Source organism: Rhipicephalus microplus, chromosome 7, assembly GCF_043290135.1.
Source record: "Rhipicephalus microplus isolate Deutch F79 chromosome 7, USDA_Rmic, whole genome shotgun sequence".
NCBI classification, from domain to species: Eukaryota; Metazoa; Arthropoda; class Arachnida; order Ixodida; family Ixodidae; genus Rhipicephalus; species Rhipicephalus microplus.
In genome coordinates, this window is record NC_134706.1 from 15,574,997 (window position 1) to 15,594,110 (window position 19,114).

At 47.3% G+C, this 19,114-nt stretch overlaps 2 protein-coding genes across 3 annotated transcripts in view; one reads left to right on the forward strand and one right to left on the reverse strand.

The window, feature by feature from the left end:
• Nucleotides 1–18,703, forward strand: part of Myo10A (unconventional myosin 10A) — a 180,265-nt gene extending 161,562 nt beyond the window's left edge. For both annotated transcript variants that reach the window (XM_075868746.1, XM_075868747.1), the window contains exons 47-54: nt 970–1,144; nt 12,900–13,132; nt 14,491–14,555; nt 14,868–15,007; nt 15,692–15,741; nt 15,852–15,935; nt 16,136–16,270; nt 17,105–18,703. In XM_075868746.1, coding sequence (XP_075724861.1) covers nt 970–1,144; nt 12,900–13,132; nt 14,491–14,555; nt 14,868–15,007; nt 15,692–15,741; nt 15,852–15,935; nt 16,136–16,270; nt 17,105–17,218 — 996 coding nt within the window. In that variant the 3' untranslated portion in view covers nt 17,219–18,703. The remainder of the gene's footprint in view (nt 1–969; nt 1,145–12,899; nt 13,133–14,490; nt 14,556–14,867; nt 15,008–15,691; nt 15,742–15,851; nt 15,936–16,135; nt 16,271–17,104) is intronic.
• Nucleotides 18,698–19,114, reverse strand: part of LOC119180097 (solute carrier family 22 member 3-like) — a 29,572-nt gene continuing 29,155 nt past the window's right edge. Inside the window, exon 11 of the mRNA XM_075868749.1 lies at nt 18,698–19,111. Coding sequence (XP_075724864.1) covers nt 19,024–19,111 — 88 coding nt within the window. The 3' untranslated portion in view covers nt 18,698–19,023. The remainder of the gene's footprint in view (nt 19,112–19,114) is intronic.

Below are 19,114 nucleotides of genomic sequence, written 5' to 3' on the forward strand. Positions count from 1 at the left end.
AAGGTCCTTACGCGTTTCCATCGGGCCCGGTTGTCGTGTCGTTTTAAAAGCGCAGAAAGAAAAAGAAGCGGGAAATTTAAATATAAAGAAAAATAGAAAAATGGTAAATAGAAGCACAGACAAAAAGACATTGTAGAAAAAAGTCAGAAAGACAAAGAACAAAGAAGAAATCAAAGGAAGCATTGCCGGGAATTCTGGAACATCTGGACGTGGCGTCATCTGTCGTGGACAGGAACAGCAGTCTGCCAAAACTGAATTAAAAATGGATGAGAAAAATCATTCTTTGAAAAAAAAAAAACGTCAGTTATCAAGAACGACTCCGGGTTTTATGTCGCAGAGAACCACCGGCACATTTCGGTAAAATTGCAGTATCGCACTACAAGGCTTGCGGCTTCCCGGAGTACAATTGAGCACCGCCCATAGAAATACATACGACCCCATTGTTAAATATTAAACACGGCTTGTAGTGCAACGCTAATTTTGCCAGCCTGTTCGAAAAGGTCGGTCGTTTTTGATAAATAGCTTTTTTTCTTCAGATACGATTTTTTTTTCGCCTATTTCCCATTCAGTTACGCCAGGCAGCCGCTGTGGCTGACGAAAGATGGCACTACGTGCAGACGTCCCCAAATCCCGGTCATGGCTGTAGTGACCTAGTTGTGGCTACCAAGCTTTGTTGGTTATTTTAGCCTTGTGCTGCTAGTGCAAGTTGTGCCAAATTTCTTTTACGCTTCAAGTCAGACTCCGGGATCGAAGGGTCAGAATAATTTGTGTAACTTAAAAGACTAGTGTTGGGTGTGAGTTGACCAACGTTTTTTTTTTCTTCGCTATTTTTATTCATCCTGACAACTCGCCGAAAGTTTGGCGTGCTGGTTTTGCCGCATTCGTCGTCTTGTGCCCAAGTTTCCCGTGCTGATTTTATTCGTAATGAATATGTTACGCTTGTTTTTTTTTGTTTTTTTTTTTTGTCAGGCTGGTCGCAATTCCAAGCGGCAGATCTACCGGCTGCCCGGAGGCACCGAGAGAGTGATCAACACCAAGTCGACCACGGTTGTGGAAGACATCATCGACGAGATCTGCGGCATTCTGGGCGTGCGGGGAAGCACCGAGATGGACGAGTTCTCGCTCTACTGCATCGTGGAAGGCGGTACGTTGTGTGCGTGTGTGAGAGAGGGAGAAGGAAAAAAAAAGAAGACAAAGAGGTTAACCAAAGAAAAGTTTAAGCAGCTTCCACTAGTGGTGCAAAACGGGGACTAACAGTGGAACTTGTGGCCGACCAAGCTTGTGTCGGCTTCTACAAGCTCGACTTACATTTCGATTACAGCAATCTGATCGTTTATTGAGCACAGTCCCTTGTCTTTAGGGGCACTTCATTTCCTCGCTGCCTGGTTATTAAAGGCATACTGACAAGGGTTTCAAAATATTTTCAAATTGCGACTCTAAATGAACGTATACCTGACGTCGAGAACCCCGAAAACACTAACGAAGTGGGTGACAAAGTATTCAGAAACGCTGCCTGACTTGATCTTGACTTGCCACCGACTTCAATGCAGCTCAAACGCGTTTCGAATACTCTGTCTTTATTCCGTGCTAAGGCAGCACAGACGCGTTGTGAACGCGCTGCATTGGAGGCGGTTTGAAGTCAAGTTCAAGTAAAGTAGCGATTCTGAATACGGGGGTTAGTCATTGGTGGATTTGCCCAAGCGTAGCGGTGCTTGGCTATGTGGAGGATAGAACTATGATTAGCCACGTGTCGTCGTGTCTATGCGAATTAAACCATTAATTAGCGTTTTCTTAATTACAATATTTCCGCTTAGCTTTCGTCTTAATTGACATGCTAATAATTAGCATAATCCTAATTTTAGGCATGTTAATTAGCAGTCTTAATTAGTCTCGAGTAGTTAAAGACGAGGAGAGAGTGCGCCGGCCGAGCAACGTGCTAGAAAGTGAGGAGCCGACGACGAGGATAATAGCTTTCGTTGTTGTTCAGGGCTACATACTAAGCTCCAACAACCATTCGCTCTGCCCGCCTCAACCTCAAGCTTAGAGTTCCGTGGTAAAACTCTGTAGCACTTCTTATATCTGGGAAATGGAGCAGGTGAAGCTCAGTGGTGTGCGTGTCTATATTACAATTTTTTTTCTTCTTTTCTGTCAGCCGCATTGTGAAACGTTCCTTACCAGCTTTTAGCTTCCTTCATTCCGCGAATTGGACCTTCATTCACGTGCTTACCAGCGCAACGCTTCTGTTGCTACATGCAAAGACAATGGTCCTACATCAGAACAGTACTAACACAGTTTCGAGACAATATAAAAGGGACATTCTACGTTTCTTCGGTATGCAGCGTTAACGCTGAGAGCCAAACACGTGTGTCATATGTTACTTTTATTTTGAACTTTTCGTTCTGGAGCATCAGCGAGCCTGTCCCACCGCAGTGGACATAGCCTGTCCTACCGCAGATAACATGGGAGATGGGAAGGCTGAAGTCGACGATTGATTACGCAATATTGTCACATAGGATGTACGATCGGCTAAGGGTGATGAACATAGATGAATATGGGTCCAGAAGCTTGGGTAGGGATCACAAACGTATCAAGCTGAGTTTTGGAAGAGAAATGAAATTGGAAAGGCGTCATTACGAGCAACCACACGGTAATATTTCTTCAGAAAGGCAAATAGAAATATCAACTAAAGAGATTGACAAAATAATCACCGAGGATACTAAAGCAGAGTGGGCGTACACAAATCTAACTCGATTGTTTGAGTTAGAGCTTGCTAAGGTACGAGTCAAATCAACCGGGAAAAGCAGACACAAACCGAAGAGCTGGTGGGATGAGGAAGTTAAGGGAGCCATAGACGTCGGGATACCTCCACGGAACACAGGTATGCTAAACAGAGGGGTGAACCGGGAGATTATGTAAAAAAATGGGATAACTTTTTGAATTGCAGAAGGGAAGCGTCCGATTTGATCAGTGAAAAGATTAAAAGAAAGGGGGCTCAATGGATGGCAGAAGTAAACAAAAAGGATAGAAAGGCAGCTGCAAAGTTTTGGAACCGTCTCAATTCTCTGAGTAATAAGACACGCATGAAACGGAGGCTTATAACTACAGTTCAAGGGGTCAGACTAGAAGGCGATGAGGCAGTGGAATATATAAAACATTGATGACAGAAGTTAAACACCAAGAAAGTGCTGCATGCACCGTACCAGATGAGGATGGACCAATTAGCTCAGTGGCTCCACTGGGAAAACGAGAGTGGGAAAGGGCAGAGAAAAGAGTTCCTAATAGCACATCAACAGACCCTGACGGCATCCTAATCATGCTAATAAATTAATTAGGACCAAACTATAGGCAAACATTAAGAGAGGCAGCGAGCAAAGCAATAATGGTTGGTGAAGCCCCCGAGGGATGGAAACTAAGCAGAATGGGCATGATCTGTAAAGGAAAGGGGGACAAAGCCGATATAAACAACTACTGTCCTATAACAGTGACATCAGTAGCTTACAGGCTGGTGATGCAGATAGTAAAGACTACAGACATGGTTGGAGAATGAGGGGGTACTGGGAGAACTACAAAATGGGTTCCATAAACGAAGAAGGTTGGAGGACAATCTGTTTTCATTGATGCACTGTATTTAATTAGCGAAAAAAGAACACTGGCCCCTGTGGCTGGCATTTCTAGATATCAAGGGAGCTTACGATAGTGTGATTCAAGAAGACTTGTGTGGAATGCTGAACACACTAGGTGTCGAAGATGGAATAACTAATCTTTTAAAGGATATCTATAAAGGTAACAAGGTAGTTATCAAACGGGAAGGACAGGTATCTGAACCTATAGATACAACGTGGGCTTCGACAGGGATGTCCCTTGTCACCTTTGTTATTTATGCTGTATCGCCAGGGACTAGAAGCCAAATTAGAGGAGAGTCGACTCGGATTCAGCCTCTCTTTTGCCAAGCAAGGAAAATACATTGAACAGTCATTACCAGCAACGATGTATGCAGATTAAATAGTATTAATAGCCGACAACAAGGAAGATCTGCAGGGATTGATAGACATTTGTGGTAATGAGGGAAGATGGGTTAAATTTGAAATTCAGCAGGGAAAAATTGGCAGTCATGAGTTTTAATAATAACAAAGGCAGTGAGCATAAGATACAGGAAATCACGCTAGAAATAGTGGATAAATACAAATATTTGGGCGTATGGATAAATAACGGGGCTGAGTATCTAAGGGAGCATGAAAGATAAGCAATGACTAAGGGGCCCTGCCATGGTGGTCTAGCGGCTAAGGTACTCGGCTGCTGACCCGCAGGTCGCGGGATCGAATCCCGGCTGCGGCGGCTGCATTTCCAATGGAGGCGGAAATGTTGTAGGCCCGTGTGCTCAGATTTGGGGGCACGTTAAAGAACCCCAGGTGGTCGAAACTTCCGGAGCCCTCCGCTACGGCGTCTCTCATAATTATATGGTGGTTTTGGGACGTCAAACCCCACATATCAATCATCGTGATCACTTAGAGTACCAGGAATGCAGCTGCAATGAAAAATAGAGCACTGTGGAACTACAATAGGTATGACGTGAGAGAGATTTGTAAATGTCATAGACCCGGGTTTGACGTTCGGCAATGCGGACTTGTGCATGAAATCAGAAGTTCAAGCAAGAATTGAAATTAAACAACGTGGCATAGGTAGACTTACTTTGGGAGCACACGACAATACCCCAAATCATGCGGTACGGGGAGACATGGGATGGACATCGTTTGAGAGCAGGGAAGCTAGCAGGAAGATGGAATTTGAGGAGCGATTGAAAAAAATAGGAGAGGAGCGTTGGGCTAAGAAAGTTTTCAGTTACTTGTACATGAAGAATGTCGATACTAAGTGGAGGAAACGAACTCGAAAATTGTCAAGCAAGTATTTAGACAACAGCAGAATACGAAGCCTAACGGAAACATCGATTAAGAAGAAGGTGAAGGAAACAGAGTGACATGTGGAAGATGGGAATGCTTACGAAATCATCACTGGAGACCTACCGAACTTTTAAGCAGGAAATTGCAAGAGAAAATACCTACGATGATTCTCGGGGTAGTTCTCTGCTCTTCGAGGCTAGAACGGGGGTATTGCGGACCAAGACGTACCGAGCAAAATACGAAGGCACAGACACGGTATGTAGTGCGTGTGGAGAGGAGGAAGAAACGGGCTGAACATTTGATAATGTTCTGTAAAGGGCTCCACCCTATTTTCGAAGATAATGGCGCCGATTTTTTCAAAGCATTGGGTTTTAGGGACAGTGAAGGCAAAATAGACTTTAAACGGGTAGAAATAACCACGAGGAGGCTAACTGATTGGTGGCTACAATAGAGGCGCGAGCGAAATTCAATCCTAAAACACAGTGATAGTACTTAACTTTATGGCTAGGTGGCGTGAGCCACCGCCCGATCTAAAGGGCACAGCCGGATACACCCATCCATCCATCCACGAGATGCTGGTGCTGAATGGCCGCTCGTATTAGGAAGCTCACGAATTCGCGTTTTCATGCGAGTTAATTCGAATTCGTGCTTCTTGCCGACTTTTCCGGGCGCGGGGGGGGGGGGGGGGGTGAAAAAAACCGCGAATATATCGGCGCGCTGTTTTCCCCGGGCTTTGTCAGGCCGTGCTACCGGTTTGATACATGCTTTCGAATTTTATAGCATTCGCGTTTTATCTTCTTTCAAGCTATTGCAACCTCATCACTTGCATACCTCAGTATATAATTCTGCGGTGTACAACTGCATATCTGACAGAAAGAAATCAGATTATTTTTTTTTCATTTCTCATTAGTAAAAAAAAAAAAACTCGCCGGTCTACTTGTGGATTCACCCGAGACGACTGAAAGGCAAGAACTATCCTCGTTTTCTTCCGATTCAATGCGCTGAATGTTTCCTCCTGGATATTTCTGCGGCAAAAGTGGTTTTCTTAGTGGCTCAAGTATTCGAGACAAAGCGAGCTTTTTGCCCCTCTGCTGGTTATTACCTGCCCTCATGATCGGCCCGTTTCGACCAAGCGAAGATGCTATATGATGCCGTCAAGTTATGTGACCTTCGAATACGTCACAAACATTTATGATTGTGACGTCATATGATGACGTTTTCACGTAATGATTTTTTTTTGCATCACTCCTGTTCACGCCGCCAACGCGAAAAGACGCCGGACGAATCCGGCAATCAATTTTCGCATTTGATGAGTCATTTAAAGCTATCGTCTTAATGCACTGTGCGGATGTAGCTCCGTGAAATTGCAGCTTCCGCTGCTGTTCGGGGGATCGGGCTTTGCAGTGATCAGGCAGATCGATTGGTCTCCTATTAAATCTTTGTACTACACTATAATGCGTGGCCGTCATTTACAACCCGACTATTTTATAGATTATAAGTAGTGGTGGCTGAAGACTGTACCGTCACGTTTGGCAACACGGCAATTGGTATCGCTAAACGGCAGTGTGCTGCATCCGAACATTCAACAATTGAGTCTATCAGTAGCAATGCTGTCTCGCGATCACTGCCGTGTTAGGCTGGTGCACACCGGCGACTAGCAGCGGTCGCGCGACAATTTGCAACTTGTCGCAAACAGCCCCGCCGCGGTGGTCTAGTGGCTAAGGTACTCGGCTGCTGACCCGCAGGGCGCGGGTTCGAATCCCGGCTGCGGTGGCTGCATTTCCGATGGAGGCGCAAATGTTGTAGGCCCGTGTGCTCAGATTTGGGTGCACGTTAAAGAACCCCAGGTGGTCTAAATTTCCGGAGCCCTCCACTACGGCGTCTCTCATAATCATATAGTGGTTTTGGGACGTTAAACCCCACATATCAATCAACTTGTGGCAAACAGTCGCAAAGCGACTGCTTTGGCTAGTCGCTTCCTGACCGATTTTTCAGTCGCAAGCTGCTGGAACCAATCAACGATGCTCAGTTTTTGTTCTTTTGTTTTTTTTTTTCATTGCGCTGGCTTCCTGCCACCAGATACAAACGAGTTCGTTCCTGTGGGTCTGTGGCACCATGGCCACCACGGAATACTTGGCTTGGAGATGGCGGGGTGCAGCAGCTCGAGCAAAGTGTCGAATTTACGTGGCGGTATTCGTAAGAAGGTAAACACCGTCCAAGTAAAGAGAAAATAATTTGCGCACTATCTTTTCCCCATATTCAGAACCATTTTATTGTCTTGAATTCGATTTGTCACCGCCTTCAATGCAGCGCGTTTGGAATGCGTTTGTGCTTCACGCCTTGGCAACGACTTAAGACACCGCGTTCGAGACGCGTTTGTGCTGTATTGTAGACTGTTGCAAGTCAATTTAAATTCAAGGACCGTTTCTGAATACGTACGACTCTCGGAAATACTCCTCGTCGTCTCAGCGCAGCTCGGGAGGCAGGCGGCTTGCATGGCCGGCCAACTTCCGCGATCGAAAGGACGGTCACACTCACTACCGGCTTTTTTTTTTTCTTTGGAGGCATCTACGACGCCAGCGCTGACACCATGGCACAGCGCATCAGCACCGTGACAATGTCTTGTTCTTCGCTTGAATCGAACTTGACGCTGTTGGGAACGCTGTGCGAGAACGGGTGAAAACAATAGATACGGCGCGCCCGGTTTGCTCCGCCCACTCAGCTGGCGGTGATCAGCTGATCGGCGCTGGTCTCTAGAGTTCTCGCTCATAACGAGATCCGGACGCGACTCTCAGCTTTTGCGACTTCCGGTCGATCGCATGCAGCCCCTGCTGGTGTGAACATCAGTCGCTTTTTGGTCACCAGTCGCAAATGGTCGCGCGACCGCTGCTAGTCGCCGGTGTGCACCAGCCTTAACATTACGCCCCGAAGGTGAATGGGAGCCATATGGACACCACACAGCCATTCGGCCTCTACTCTGCTCGCTACCGAGCAGAGTAAGATGGAAGAAGAAACAAAGCTGAGCGGCTGGATATTAAGACTTCAACAATCCGTCCACGAATACAGACAAGCTCAAGCAACTGACCACAGGCCGCATTTTTCATGCCTGTCACCTTGTCTCAAGTTGAGAGTCGGCATTAGACTTCAGACTTTAACAGCGACTACTCAAAACATAGGCCGTGATCGCAGAAATCGCGCAGCATATGGAGCTGTTCTTGTTTATTTCGCGATGATTTCATTGTTTAAGCCCTCAAATGGTGAAATCACCTGCCATAGTTTCATTTTCTGATACTTGCTTTTTTTCGGTAACAACATATTAATGTTTTGCGAAGGCAACGGATGATGACCTATGGGCCTGGGAGCAGACTGGTAGCATTTTGTGCTATTTAATGCTTGAACTCCCGGCTTGCGCACGATGTGTTAAGCCACTAGAGAGTAGCAAGCATCGGGGAACGTTAGGCACCCAAGCTTTTAATATTAGCTCCTGGCAAAGGCTTCTATCAAAAATGGGCTTTCAGTTGGTCAAAAGAGCAACTAACAGTCAAGTGAACGCCATGGTGACGAAACCCTTTTCCGCGGATTACTGGCATCAGTTATCTGGTATCGGCCTAGCAGACGACGTGTGATCGCTTCGATCAATAGTTGCAAACGACGCATGCCTTTTAAATGAGCTAGGTGTCCAGAACAAGTGTTTCGTGATTCTCATTTTTAAGTTTCCATTGCACCCTAAACAGTGCGAATGCAGCTGAAAAACAGAGCCGTACAGCAGCTTCGATTGCAGCCGCGCCATTCGTTTGCGTGAGACGATGCGGCGGCATGTCTACTTTGGTTGCGGCGCCTGGCGGTGAAACGCCGCACTAGCACCGACGGCCGTTTCCCGTCGAAATCCGCTCCTTCGCCCGGGCCACGGCCGCAGGACGACCCTTTCCGCTGCGTAGTCAAAAAGCGGCCGTGCCCGGGCGCGTGTTTCCGTGTCGTATCCCAGGAGATGTTGTGGGAAGATTGCGGCGCCGCTATTGGCTGAATGTGGTCACGTGTTCAAACAAGCTTCCGGTTTCTTTTGGTTTATTATCAAGCAAAATGGCGGCTCCCGCAGAGTATTTTTGTGAAGCTGCTTGAAGCCGTACGCCGTGCCCGGGCTATGGTGGCTAGATACTTGGGCACAGAAAACAAAAAAAAAAAAACGGGGTCATCGGCGGATACAACCCGACCGCGCCCTCTCCCGCGCTTACAAGACAAGAAAAAAGTTTATGCTCCGCCCTCTGAAACGCGGTGCGTCTGCCCTTGTCGTAATAGTAGCTGGTATTCGCTAGAATTGTTGGTTGTTTTGCGTTTTGGCTAACGTAAATACTAGAATTAAAACTAAAGGTTCGTTTGTCGACGCAAAAAGCATTACACTTGGCTAAACATTGACGACAGAACCTGTAGTGAATTTTACTAAGACGTTGAAATTTCCGATCTGAGGCCAGTGACACAAGCCCGCTTCTGTGTGGTGAAGTCGACGATCTCGGCTTCTTTTCTCTTGTGTCGCTTAAAAACATTATGTTGAAGAGTCAAATCGTCTCGGGACGGCTTTAAGCTCTCCCATAGTAGAGTACCCTGTGCTCTAAATCGTTACCCCCTCTTTTAACCCCCCTCCCCCGTCTCTTTTCTTCCATTTCCAAGGGACGGCTTTCAGCCCTCCCATAGTAGAGTACCGAGTACTCTAAATCGTTAACTACTTTTTCTAAACTCAAATTGTTGTGTTCCGTTTACATATGTACACATATCTTTTTGTAACAACTTTTGGTGTGTCTGTGGATGTTGTGTTCTGTCGCAATGTTCTGTTGGATTGTAATTGATGTTCGCTGTCTGTGAGAATAAATTTCTATAAACAAATTATTTCGAAAGCACTTAGCCTTGCTCCGGCACCATGTAATGTGCACCCATGGGACGGCCATATGCTCTCCCATAGTAGAGTACCTTGTACTCATAATCGTTAACCACTTATTCTCTAAACACAATGTTCGTGATGTCATAAACGCGTAGCTACGGTAACTGGTTTTAGCGGGACGGCGCAGTGCTCTCCCATAGTTGAGTACGAAGTATACTCGAAATCGTTGAACATTATTTTCTAAACACATGTTGTAGGTGGTATGCGTTGACGGTCACCGTTTGCGAATGAGAGTGAACTTTAGGGGCGAAGCTCCTTAAAGCGGCACCCGTTCATCCCTCGTCGTGACGCTATAAGGAGCTTCGCCCTTAAAACGTGGCAACTCGCGCTTTCAATTATTGCCTGCAGAGTGTGCATATCAGCTTCGCGAGATTTTTTTATTTCGTAGCCTCGTAGTTGGTTGAAGGTTATCGTCGGACCTTCGCAGTTGAAACTCGCCTTGTTCTGTAAGTGCGTATAGCGTTCGTCAGTACTTTTGTAGTGCATGAATCCCCTAACATTCATCGTACGCGAAAAGTTGCTCTGGGAAGCATGGCCAATGCTTCACCACTTCCTCATGTGCGTTTGTTGACAGATGGCAGTGCACTGCAATCGATTCTATCGTGTATGGGTTTCAGGGCGAAATGTTCCTCGCGCCCAGATAAACATCGTGAATGTCGCGCTGTTGGTCTGGTCGCGGCCGCCGGCTAAATCTCGGCGGCCACGGTCGGGTAGAAAATCTTTCGACGAATGGAATTCCTCGGATTGCTTTCAGCAGTGATGTTGCAAGAAACCTTCGTGACGACGAGGATTTTTTCACTGGACGTAGAATATTGTCGACGCGCCGAGTGTGACAGCGGCGATTAACGATCAGCTACTAACTCGCAAGAAGGGAGTTGAATTTCACGTTCCCTCGTGCGTTAATATTTTTTTTCACGCTCGTAAGTCGCTTTGATTCTATTTTTCAATGTATAATACCAATTCAATGAATAAAAGTTGTTATCCGCTATAAAGAGTCCCGAGGTCGGGAATCAACTGTCCAGAGGGTCCACTATGCGACGGTCGGGCTTGACCTGACTGTCCAAACGTGGGAGTGGCCCGCAGCGCGTTGAGTCGTGCACCTCAGGACTTCAAATAAAAGTTCCGCATCTATCCATGATATTCTTCAGCGAGACCAAAATAAACAGTTTTTCTTATGCATTGCTCGTATCCCAGCTATAGCGGATATTATGGAGCGCCGCATGCCGCCAATACGCTCCAGCTTCCAGCGAAGTGAAGTGGTTAGAGCAATGAAGCAAGCGTGCAGTTGCGACTACAATCCACGACTCTCTGCTAACTTATGCACTTCACCGGTATACCCCCCGAACGACGTTGTTGTTCGAAGAATTTTCACAATTTCGGCGTTGCAAAAAGCATCCGTGTGCGTGTTCTTTTCGATAATCTTGTTGAGATCGTGCTGATGGAGTCTGCAACATGCGAGTGCCGTGAATAGCGCACGGTCAGTCTGAGCATGGTTGTGACACAAGCGTTACGTAATGGGAAATTGATTGATATGTGGGGTTTAACGTCCCAAAACCACCATATGATTATGAGAGACGCCGTAGTGGAGGGCTCCGGAAATTTCGACCACCTGGGGTTCTTTAACGTGCACCCAAATCTGAGCACACGGGCCTACAACATTTCCGCCTCCATCAGAAATGCAGACGCCGCAGCCGGGATTCGAACCCGCGCCCTGCGGATCAGCATCCGAGTACCTTAGCCACTAGACCACCACGGCGGGGCACGTAATGGGAAATTAAATTATTGTGTTCCGTTGAAGAATCAACTTTATGGTGCTTACAGTGCAAGTAATAACGATGGCGTAATATGTTTGCAAACCACCGCTACGTTGAACATTCAGTCCTATATGTGCAGCCGCAACGGTGCGCTACTCGCTAGTGGCCCACTACTGAGGCAAATTTGTCGGGCAGGCTTGGCACAACTCATCTCGGAGTGCCGTTCAGTTTGTACGTCAATTCTAGTTTGCTCAGTTTTCTGTAGCACTCACAGGATTACGCTAGACGTTGTCGATCCATGTCGATCAGACGACATCACCACCCTTCGCACTGCGGCAAAAAAAATAAATGAGGTATACAGCGAACATTTTGCAGTTCCTATTGTTTGAAAAAGCACTTTGGTTCGATATACATTCATTTGACGAAAAGAATTCATCCGGCGAAAGCGGCGTGGTATGTACAGTGTCAATTTTAATGAACGGGAACACGCGAGCGCGTGGACTGCGCGCTCCGGCGGCTGCTGGCAGCGCGTCCAAGCGGGAGCGAGAGCAACCACGGCCTCTTTTCGCGTCATCTCGCGGCGAGCAAAAGAAGCAGACACGGGTGATATGGAACCAGCGCCGAGATTGCAACTTCGCCCCCCCCCCCTCCCTTCAAGTCGAATCTTCTTACGGTACGATACGAATCTTCTTACTAGTACGGTAATCTGAGAGAAAGGGAAAAAATAAACAAAGTAGGCCTCTCAACTCTGCTCTTCTTTGAAGTTGGCACCGCAAGTGTGAGCCCCGCCGCGGTGGTCTAGTGGCTAAGGTACTCGGCTGCTGACTGATCCGCACGCAGGTCGCGGGATCGAATTCCGGCTGCGGCGGCTGTATTTCCAATGGAGGCGGAAACGTTGTAGATCCGTGTGTTCAGATTTGGGTGCACGTTAAAGCACCCCAGGTGGTCAAAACTTCCGGCGCCCTCCACTACGGCGTTTCTCGTAATCATATGGTGGTTTGTGGGCGTTAAACCCCACAGATCAATCAACCGCAAGTGTGAAGCTGCCATAGTTTTAAGACACTGTTTAGGCGAATTCGTTGGTATGGCAGCATTATAAACGCAGCGCTTAAGGCACACAAAACATACGAGACAAGGAGGACGTGCGCTGTTCTCGGTCAGCGCACGTCCTCGTTCTCGTCTATCGTGCTTTGTGCATCTTAAGCGCTGTGTTTCTAATGCTGCCGTAATCCTCTAGCTGTTGTTGAGCATGGCGGTAAGTGTAGAAGACGCCGTGCCTTTAACCGGTGCACTCTCTGGCCGTGACGTGCGCAGATCCCCTTACGATGCCGCTGAGTCGCGAGGAGTACATCCTGGACGTGACGACGGAGCTCATCAAGAATGGTCACGTGTTCTACCTCATCTTCTGTCGCTCGGTGTGGTTCTTCCCGCTGCGACTGGACAACCCGCTCTACGTCGAGCTCATCTTCAACCAGGTGGCGCCCGACTATCTCGAAGGGCTCCTATTGGTCCAGCCGCAGGGACGCCGCCTTCCGGACCCGATGCTGGTGAGCAAAGCGAAAGCTGCGGCTTGTTGAACGTTCACACCTTGAAGGATGCGAACCAGCTTGCCGCTAGGTGGACAGAGATAGTTTTACGCCCTTGGTGGTGTAAATTATAGTGTTGCAAGGCTAACTCCTCTAGGTAGGGGACGGATTCTACAATGAATGTGTTTCTATGCATGGGTTACAAACTGGTTTGAGTGTTGCCATATTGGCCTGTTAACTTCTGTCTTTTGCATCTCTAACAACAAGATGAACAGTGTTAAGGAAGACGCATACACATGAAAATGATTGAGTTGGTGCGTACAGTTTTCCGTGACCGCGTTTCGGTTCACGTCGCGATACACAAAAACAAGAAAGCTTCCGCCTCCAAGATAGCGTCGCCCATATGTCTTACGGTAACTAGTCTATGGCGCCTTAAACGAAGGCTGTGCAGTAAAGTAAACTTAGGGTGTTTCGGTCGCAGCCCAGATTAAAACCCATCTGTACTAGCGTTTTGGAGGGTGAACGCGTCTAGTTTTCTACCGCGTCTAGGTGTAAATTTTCAGATGAGGACAGGCGCCACTTGTATTACATCGAGGAGGTTGTGTGTTTAGAAAAAGTGGTTAACGATTTAGGGTACTAGGTACTCTACTATGGGAGAGCATAAAGCATGTGTGTTAAAATAAAGTGGTTATACTGTGTTTAGAAAAAGTGGGTAACGATATAGAGTACTATAGGTACTCGAGGAGGTTGTGGGGGGGGGGGGGGGTAGAAAAAGGGGGTAACGATTTAGAGCACAGGGTACTCTACTATGGGAGAGCTTAAAGCCGTCCCAGACGCAGAACTTTCAGACAGTGTGCCTGCCTTTGTTGTACAGACCCTTGATGACATTTTGTTTTGTCCAACAATGTGCCTGATTAGCATCGGTGGGCAGCGTAAGAAAATAGCCCACTGGCTTTCTACACTTTTCTTTTCTCGTTTGGCAAAATATATTCAAATATATGTTTTTTTGGCCTAAATAAAAACCACAAGGGATTGCCTTGGACATTACGCACGTTCTTTTTATCTGAAAAGCTAATAAGCCCTTCCTTGCCGTCTAAAAAAACGTGAAAACGACCTTTCAGTTCCTACGCTACGAGCTGGTAATTGAGGTGACCGAAAGTTTTTTTTTTTTTTTTTTTGGGGGGGGGGGGGGTCTATAAGCAACGTCGCCTTTCTAGCATAAATACGACCTGGTAATGGTTCTGCGAGGTCCGCGTTTGTGCGCGCGCGACATATTGACAAGATTGCTCTGAAGAATGTTCGCGCGCTAGCCATTTTATCTTCATTAACCACGCCGATGTGTCAGCTGTCGTTAATCCTCATTTGCTCTAATTTCGCAGGGCGACATCGCGAGGATAGCTGCCTTGCTTCACAGAGCGGCCGATATGCAGCACGTGCCATCCAAGTGAGTGCGATGTTATTTTGCTGCCACAGTTGTTGCTGGATGTTCTAAACTGGGTTTCTCAGGTGTACATCGTAGTTATCAAGTTGTCTGGACAACTTTTCACCCTAAGCTCTTCTTCGCCACGTGTAAAATCGAGCAGAGGGCGCTTTTATCCTTTGTTCGTTTTCCCTCTATGCTGTTAACTTTCTGTTACCTCACATTGCCTTGGTTAACAGATCGCCAACCGTGGCAGTCAAGATGAAGTATTTAAGCGAAAGTTATAAGTTTAAAACGTGCCTGCCTTTTTGCTCTTGGTTGTTCCCTGACATCCAGGGACGAAGTGAAGTACCTGCTTCCCAAGCCCGTGCTAGCGAGCAAGGACGTCAAGCCTCCGCACTGGGTGGACCTCGTCCAGCGCAACTGGGCCGACATGATGGCTCTGACCAACACGGAAGCCAAGGCGCAGTGTCTAGGTCAGTCTACAGCGTTCTGCCAAATGGAGAGTCGTAATGCTGTATCATCGCTGATATATAGGCTTTCCCGTTTTTGCTATGTATATACGGTCTTGAACGCCAGTTTAGCCCACCTCGGTGGAATTCTCTCTTCAGTGTGATGTCAATCTACAGAGACAATCGATTTTCGAATTCTGTCTCTCGAGTGTTGTTACACGTGCCCCTACTCTCTAGCCCTCATTTCTGGGTAGCAAACCGGATGCTAATAATTGATTAACCTCCCGGCCTTCCGCTTCATCCGTCCCTTGTCTCACAGTCACTAACCTCGTTAAATACTTGGTTACAGTATTCCTGGAAGTTTCTAGAAAGTCGTCCTATCAGCAAGCAAATCACTCCCTTTGTTAGTTTTTTTTTACAGGCCTTGTTCAGTTTAACGCAGTAGGATGGCGGGCAGATTCACTGTATCTTTTTGTTTGGTTTTTAATGTGCCCCAAGCTGTTCGTCGGGCTTTCGTCTGGTGATTGTACTGCCAATTTGCGTGTCTATCTTCACACTTCAATAAATCCGTATCGACTATAACTGCACTGAACTGATTATCATAAATCATGACCTTCAGTATTTTCCTTCACACTGTATCTGCGTTGTTGTCCTCGTGATTTCGTCGTTCGTTTAACGCTCTGTCCGTGTGCTTCAATCTGTGCGCAGACATTCTGCAAAGATGGCCGCTGTTCGGCTCCTGCTTCTTCGCAGTCAAGGTGGGTGATTCGTTCACGTAATGTTATCGCTTACGGGAACAGTTAGGCATGCATACGTTGGCACTGAAAGCATCTCATCGAATTCGATTTGTGTTATCCTTCAATCGCAGTGGATTCGGAACGAAAACGCCACGTCCGAGCACATTCTAGCCCTGAACAGAGAAGGCATTCACTTCCTCGACGTCGTCACGCATGTAAGTTCTCTTGCACGGTGAAACTGTGTAAGATTATTTCTCCTAATCTTCATTTTCTCACATATAACGCTTGTGTTACACAGCTGGGAGTTGGTTCAAAGCTACGCGTTCGGCACGAAAGCATCTGCCGTATACGTGGGATCGAGCTGCATGGTAGTTCTAATGCGTGCCGCTCGCGTTTTCCGGCGTCGCGATCGCAGGAGTCCGTGTGGATGTACCCGTTCTCGGAGGTGATATCGACGCGGAAAGTTCGTGCCGAGGACGGCACGCTCTACCTGGACATGAAGTGTGGAAACCTCATGGTGCAGAAGATAACGCGCATTCAGACGGACCAGGTACGTGCGATTGTCGTCTTGGCAGTATTTCAAAGCCAGGAACCGTTGGGTGTTTTGCATTGGTTAGGGAACTTTCGTATGGTTGTTGGTGTGGTTCGGTGAACTCGCTAATCACCGTACGTACAACCACAGACGGTGTGACAGCCGTTAATCTCAAAGGCTACGTTTTCGTGGTACCGAAAATGCCGGATTCAATAGCTGGAGCCGGAAGCAAGTCATGCATCTCACGTTTAAAACGCCATCTCTTGGATATCGCGTAGTGAATCACTTGCCGTCTGCACCTTTGTTATGCTGCTTTGGGTATTTCCTATGTACGTCACTGGCAAAAGGAGAAAGGCTTACAGAGTTGATTTGAAATTTTGGTTGAAGTTAGTCACGCTTCCAGCGGTGAAATGTTTATCATGAGTGAGTTTTTACAATTGCTTAAAACGTCTTTGAATCTTTAAAATGCTAGGAAGATTATTTTAGCTTTATGCGATGTACGTTATGCTAAATCTTGTTCCAGATGGGTTAAGTTCCCGCTCCAGCTGGATCATTGAACCGTTCCAGTTGGAACGATTTCTAGCTCGACAATTCAGCTATATTCAAGACGAAGGCGATGAATATTTCGCTGTAGCATGGCCCGATTTCAGCCGCGAACAAAGTTTCAGTTGGATATTCATCCACTTCGAGCTGGTTTATTGAACTGTAAATATTTCCAGCTGGAGGTATTTTCGGCTCAATAATCGAGCTGGAAATGAAAAAAAAATGTTTGTGTGTGTGATGGCTTGCCAAGACGTCCTTCGGAGTTTCGTTTTCTTTTTCTTTTTTTTTTTCGGCCGATTCATCTTCCAGGCTCACGAGATATCAAGGCTGGTGCGGCAGTACATCAACATCCAGCAGAGTCACCAGGGCAACCAACATGGGGGTGCCCCACAGGACATCACCCTGTCCAGGAACCTCAAGTGAAAAAAAAGTTTCACCACGAGCTCACCCCTGAGTCAGTACGACAGACGAGGAAAAACGTGTACATCGATTTCAATGACCTTCGTCGCGCACTGCGATAGCGAACCCTCATCCTAGTTAAGTTCGTGACACCGGTACTCTCGAAAGCGACGCTGCAGTAGCTCCATATGCGGCGACGAGCAACGAACCCTTGCAGCGCCTCGGTTTTTTTTTTAACTTCCCGCTCAACAAAGTTTCGGAATAGTGTGCGCCTGTTGTACCCCTTGGACGTTCTTACACGTTGTATCGGATTGGTGGAATAGGCTGCTACACTGCGCTTGGGTGGAAACTTTCCTGCTACTTATCTCTGTCTCGTCCTTCGAGAGCGGGTTCGCGACGCTCGACAAGGCAGAGGAGCAGGTTTGACGCCTGCCTGACAAGGTGATTCAGAGTCGCGCCTTATTTTTTTAGTTCATGTTGAATGGAGAGTGCCTTATATATTAATGAAATGGACTGTAAACCATTTGGACGTACATTTGCTACACACACTACCAATGACAAAAAAAAAAAAAGACTCTGCCCCCCTATAGGAGGTAGCATCTCTGAATATATTCCTCTATTTTCGTGTCGATGTCTCGTGTTGCCGTCCAGGAGAAAGACGTGTTGCCAAAACGGCTTCTTTTATGTTTGTTTGTTTTTTCTCCTTCAACTGTAACGGTTGTCGTTGCGCGTTTTGGATGGGCTTGGCTCAAGAACATTCTACTAAGGTGGTGCGAAAGAATCTGGGTCACGCGATGCTAGACAGGCACCGACTGCGCATGCGCGAACCTCCAGCGTGGTACGCGACCGCGCATGCTCTGTAGGTCGCTTGGGGTCTATACTTGTGCGCAATTAGGGAGGTGTCGCCTGAAACTGAAACACCGAATCGCGGCTCTTCACAACACTGTAATATTCTTCGCGTCTTGGGTGAAACAGACTCCGACGTCGTCGTCTTTCCAGTAACATTCTTTTTTTTTTCGTTTGTTTCACTAGAGATAAATAAGTATAGGTGGACAATGGGACGACGCTGAGAGGGTGCTTTCCTTTCGCCAATAGCTGCCAAAACTTCCTCGGGCGTCTAAGGGAACACAACTTTTCGCGCCGGACTACGAATTTTGTCCACGAAGCCTCTTTCTTTCACTCTTTTACGTCCTTCTTACGTTTTAGGAAAAATTGACTAGCATACATGTGTGTGTGTTGATACGTGCGCGTTTGTGTATATACATATCTGCCCCTTTTTGCCCCTTCCGAGAGCAGCCTTTCTGAGAAAATTCGGAGATGGGTGTGAGGAGGTGTCGCCTTTTTTTTAGGGCCTTAAAACTTAACATATTTCACGTCGTGCTTTTTTTTTTTCTTCCTCTTGGTGTAACAAGATGACAACTATACCCGCTGTGGGTGTCACGGAACGTCGGCAGAAAGGCTGCTTTCAAACTTGTAACGCAATAAAGAGAGGAACGCGAGTACTGGAAATCGTGGTGTGTTCTGTCTTTCTTGGCAACACTGTACACGCGATTCTCGGAGGCTGCATGACCGCAGAGAAGACATGGCCTCCGAGATCGCAGCCTGATCACGGAGGCTGCATGACCGCAGAGATGACATGGCCTCCGAGATCGCAGCCTGATCACGGAGGCCACGCGGACGAGAACTTGCGCCGCCTGCGAAGCCACCGGCAATCCAAGTGGCCTTTTTAGACTGGCGTGACGCGAGAGTTGGAGGTATATGCTTGATCGCAGGCTCTTTGGTCTGGGAGGGACTCGGGCGTTTGAACCACGGAGGGGGCCACGATCAGGTCACGGCTCACCCTTGTTCTTTTTCTGCACAGCGGCAGCGCTTTGGTAGTCCGTCAGCTCCTCTGAAGATGGATGTGCCTTGGATTTCCTG